Here is a 5,417-nt window from a genome sequence, read left to right as displayed (position 1 = left end):
GTCACGTATTGATCTTTCGAATAAAAAAAAAATTTTGATTACAATTTAATTTTTTGTGTTATTTTTTACAATTTCAAGTTCTATCGGGCTTAAAAAAACACCCTTTATATGTATAAATTAAATATAATATTTTGGAAGGAGATAGTTGATTGTGTGAAGTAAATTGTAGAAAGATAGTTGGGGTGGCGGTTAATGAAGGTACGAAATAGTAGATAAAATTATTTATGTTAACCAACGCCCTTTACAACTTAGCCTTTAAACTTAACTTAACCATTTTACAATGCTTCTTCAGGACTGATCAGCTCAAGACTGAGTCTTAAACCTTGTTTTAGGTTTATCACCCCTATAAAGTGGGATGAAGCATTGGTTAACATTAAATAGTTTTTTCTACTATTTTGTACCTTTATTGACTGCCATCCGGACTATCTTCCTATAATCTAAATATAATATAGCTAGGAGGTAACAAAGCAGCATATAAGTTTTTCATAATTAATCCAAAGAGCTAATTTTCAATATAATAGAATGTTAGATAGTGCTATGGAGAGAGATGGAATGTAACATTAATGTATTTAAGTGAAAAAAAAAATGTTATTTTATACAAATAAAAGAATCATTATCAAGGTTGACAAAATTTTAATTATGAAATAACTCAAGTTAGTGATAAGGTAAAATTGTTGGAAATTGTTAATAGTTTTTTTTTTTTTTAATAACATAAAGTTTAATTAAGGTAATAATAAAATGATATAATTTCAGGGATTAGATTAGGTAGTTGGGATCAAAACCACGAAATGTTGTAAACATTAATAAATGTGTTGTTATTTAATAGCTCTATAGGAAGAATCTGATCTCAACGTTTAAAATTATATAAAAAATCTTCCTATTAACTATTAGATATTTTAATGGTTTTGCATAATATAGTTACTTAGTTTAAACTAAGATTTTAATCGTTCCTTGTTAATAAAGCGTAATAAGTGACAGTTATATAATTCAGCGCTTTATATTTTACTAGCCATTGTTCTAAATTGATATATCAGTTTTTCCAATGTTTTCAAACTTCAGAAATATTTATGTGTCACTTCTTAGCCTATAAGCCTTCCTTGTATGGGGCATATAAATGTAGGGATTTGCAATAATACTAATAAGAGGACATTTTTTAATTTAAAATTATTTTATTCAGTTGAGGAAGTCAGAATGTATACCTGATCGTGTCATCGAAACAGAAAGTTGTTCTGGAGATGAAAGCCTCAAAATCAGGCCTAGTAAAAGCGACACTTCTCTTACCGAGAGCTTTGTCATTGTCGGTGGTAACGGTGAAGAAGTCGGAGAGATGCCTACCCCGCCACCTCGGAGGGTTCGTCAGTCTCCGCATCTACTCAGAGATGGTAAGTTACAAATAATTGTTTTAGGTTAAGTTTTTTTTTTTCTCTATTTAAGTTATTTTTCAGGCATATATAGGTCATAGTCAAATTTTATGAAAATAAATTATTACAAATTAAAATTATTTATATAAGAAAATGGTTGGGGGTGCTATCAATGAGTAATAAACATTTCGACCTGAACGTCAGGCCTTAATGAGGACTAAGTACAAAACATCATTGTTTGAGGAATACCCCCCCTCAAACATTTTGAATAAGACCTTAAGGTGCTGCCATCTAGTAGCAAACAAATAAAGCAGTGGGCTCTCAGCACCCAATGAGTCAGAACAGGTAGAGTGAATACAAGCTACCCAGGGCAATATCATTTTGCTCATAGGCAACTATCACCATGAGTGACTAGTTTCTTCAACACAGCCAGGCAGGGGGACAAATGGAATCGAGATAAGGGAACTGAACAAAACAGCCGAGCTTATCTTCAAGCTCCATAGAAATCCTCAATATCTCACAAATCAACCATCAAGTAAACTGTAATACCATTCATTATTCAATGAAACCCAATAATCAAAATTATACAAGAAGATGATTGGGGGTGTGGTCAAAATAAAACACAAATAAGTTGATGTAACTTATTTAATTGTGCCAACGTTTCGGCTAGAGTTTCTAGCCTTCATCAGGGCTATGAACAGAACAAGGTAAAATCCTATGAATATAGAAAATAAAAATATAAACAGAATGACATAAAGTAAATAATTTTAAAGAATGGAATTAATGCAAATTAGTTATATAATGCAAAGAAATGTGAATATATTAGTTATTAATAATTTAAAAATTATGGAAAGAAAATATATGTAACCATAATAATAGATAAAGAGGCAAAATATAAGTAAAGTTTAACAAAAGAACTGAATAGAAAAAAATATATATATTGTAATATCCTCTTTTTTAATAAATAATTGATATTTATAGACAAATGATTGGTATGGGAGTTCATTTAAAAAAACAAAAAAACATTTAATGTTTTACTGGATTTCATTTTCTTTTGTTAAGACTACAATTATTAGTAAATTTAGTTATTATAACAATCATGGCAAGTAACAGCTACTATTTTATCTCTTATTCAAATGCCTTTGTAAATTCATGAGTTATAAAAAATAAATTATTGTTTAGAACATAAATTTTGTATAATAAATATGTATCAAATTATAGTGAAATGTGAATCGGTTTTATCAAACTATGTTTTTAGTATGTTTGTATTTATATGTAAAGATGTTATATTGAATTGTAATTATTGTATGTGTATTTGTAAGCAGTTTGTAACTCAGAGGCGGTGTTTGACCAAATACCAAATGTTTATTTAAAAAATTAGAATAAAATTGATTCAGACTTTATTAGAAAAAAACAAACAAATATTTTGAGTTCAAAATAATTTTTTTTTACTTGGAGAGGAGGAGCAATGTAATATCCTCTTTTTTAATAAATAGTTGATATTTATAGATAAATGATTTTAATTACGTTTTTATTTTATGTATATTGTTTCAGTATTGTTTATTTGTTATTTTAAATCAAAAAGCAAGCTAACCAGTTTTCATTATCTAAAATAAAGACGCTTTTCAAAACAAGAAAGATGGTGGTGCACGTCCTTCCGAAGTGTTTGTTGGGTTGTTTGTGTTTGATAATATGAATTGAAATTTGTCAACTTTTGTTGTTCTTATGCAGTAATTATGGAAAAGGAATAATCAAAGAAGAAATGGAAGAAAGTGATAATTATCAGTAGACTAATTACATCGCAAATCATAGCAAATAAAGCAGAGCAATTGTACTACAATCGTTTATTTGGATCGACCAGTGAAAATTGAAGATAGAGGAGAGGAAACAGTGACTCTTGATTTTGCTGGCTTGGGGGAATTATCTGTTAAATATTAAAGTTCTTAATTTGAACCCAAGTTATCTTTTATATTTGAAAATAGTTTAGAACGATTAAAATTCTTTTTTATTTTATTTAAATAAATTTTTGATTATTACAATATATTTTCTTTTCATTTCTTTTGTTAAACTTTACTTATATTTTGCCTCTTTATATATTATTATGATGATTTGATTACATATATTTTCTTTCCATAATTTTAATTTTTAAATTATTAATAACTAATATATTCACATTTCTTTGCATTATATAGCTTCATTTTTATTTTATTTTCCACTTCTCTCATCACTTTATTTTATTAATTCCATTCTGTACAAAGAAACTGTCAACAAACTGTCTGTTCATATTATATTTTTTATTTTCTGTATTCATTGGTTGTTATCTTGTTCTGTTCTTAGCTCTGATGAAGGCTAGAAACTCAAGCCGAAACGTTTGCACGATTAAGTTTCATCAACTTATTTGTGTTTCATTTTGACCGGATCCCCAACCATCTTCTCGTCATTTAATTGAACAATCATTATGGTTGTTATATCGTTTTTGTTCTTAGCCCTGATAAGGGCCTCAAATTCTGGCCGTAATGTTGCCATGTTTATTTGTGTTCTTCACGGACTACCTCCCCCCCCTTTTCATATAATATCTTAATCTATGAGCAATAAATCATAAAATTAAAATACAATTATAATTGGGTCCCATGAATTTATATTTACCTCTTATTTTAATCTAAATTATTAAATAACAAATAAAACATTTTTATTTGTTATTTAATTCTCATTTTTATGATTATTTTCATCAACTCTGTCCAATTTTACAACTCCATTTGGAATCCCATCCAGAGAAGTGAAAGTTTTTCTTGAAGATAGAGTTGGGCAAAACTTACGACTTGAAATAATTTTTAAATAAATAATGCAAATACAAAATTTTGAAACAAAAGTATTTAAAAAACAAAATCGTATTGGATGAAATTATTCACAACCTAATTACATATCTTCCTTTAAATTGTTGTTTTATCTTAGGTCATTTCAGGTTCATGTTAGTTGTTACATCTGTTAATTAAACTTATACATTTCTAGGTTTCATGTGGCAGAAGCAGCTAGTCTTCAGAAGCAAGCTTACGATGCACACAGCCTACGACAGGAAGGACAACACCGAGCCTGCTTCCATTACGTCATTAGCAGTCTCTAAGTAAGTTATAGTTTCTTCTATGCTATACAACACAGAAAACATTGAAAAGTCTATGTTCCAGTTATTTTACATGTCTACCTTTAAGTATTGAGGTTTAATATAATAACTGAAAATAATGAAATGGTCGATGAACTTAAAGTAAGTTGTGTGAAAAAATAATAAGACCAATCGTCATTTAGGGTTCTGTGACCTCGGTGATATTTAAAGTGTCAAAAAGTTAGTTATTGACTTAGGAGTGACATGCTTTGTGCTGAATCTATGGTCCAGTGTATGAACACGGGGAATAGAGCATTCAAACCTATGTATGATTGTGCATAAAGTACGAGCAAATAGATTTTATCTGATTTGTAAGAGGGAGTCAAATGGCCGAGTCATGTGGTGTATAAGTCCAGGGAATCAATCTTCCTGTGGGAAGACCACGCTTGTGATGGCTGGGAGAGATGGAAAGCTTAAAGAAGAGGTTGTATGCTTGCTTGAGATAGAGAACTAAAAGAAGGTTATAAGAGAGTCCCAGGTTATTGCAAGACTGTAATGCCAAGAATAATTTTTTTTTTTTAGTTGATTTCAGATCTGCTATTAGTTTTTTTTTCTATGAAGAATAGTTTTTGCTAATCAAGTGAACTGATTTTTATTTAAATGTAAATTCTAGGAAACTTTTATTGGAAGGGAGGGAGGTATTTGATTTTGGTAAAAGGGATTTATTGGGCCACACTTCTCTGCTACTGGTAAATTGCATTGTTGCAACAGCTTATTTTGGAGAGGCTGGCAAAATCTAAAATTTCCCAACAATTTTAATCCAATATCTCAACTTGACGGAGTTCAGGGGATTATTTTCTCAAATTTAGCCTTTTCTTAAACATTTTTAGAAAACTGACTAATAGTATTTACAAGCAATTTTAGATATAATAACTGAATTGGAATAATTTTTACAGTTT

The 5,417-nt window shown here is 29.2% G+C and overlaps 1 protein-coding gene across 2 annotated transcripts in view; it reads left to right on the top strand.

Moving 5' to 3' along the window:
* bchs (WD repeat and FYVE domain containing 3 bchs) overlaps nt 1-5,417 on the top strand; it is a 90,389-nt gene that overhangs the window by 78,153 nt on the left and 6,819 nt on the right. For both annotated transcript variants that reach the window (XM_014418138.3, XM_014418137.3), the window contains exons 56-57: nt 1,178-1,382; nt 4,371-4,482. In XM_014418138.3, the coding sequence (XP_014273624.1) occupies nt 1,178-1,382; nt 4,371-4,482 (317 nt within the window). The remainder of the gene's footprint in view (nt 1-1,177; nt 1,383-4,370; nt 4,483-5,417) is intronic.

Source organism: Halyomorpha halys, unplaced genomic scaffold, assembly GCF_000696795.3.
Source record: "Halyomorpha halys isolate HHAL.00 unplaced genomic scaffold, Hhal_1.1 Scaffold180.1, whole genome shotgun sequence".
In the NCBI taxonomy this organism is placed as follows: domain Eukaryota; kingdom Metazoa; phylum Arthropoda; class Insecta; order Hemiptera; family Pentatomidae; genus Halyomorpha; species Halyomorpha halys.
The sequence above is the reverse complement of the archived record's forward strand: the minus strand, read 5'-3'. Positions and strand labels throughout refer to the sequence as shown.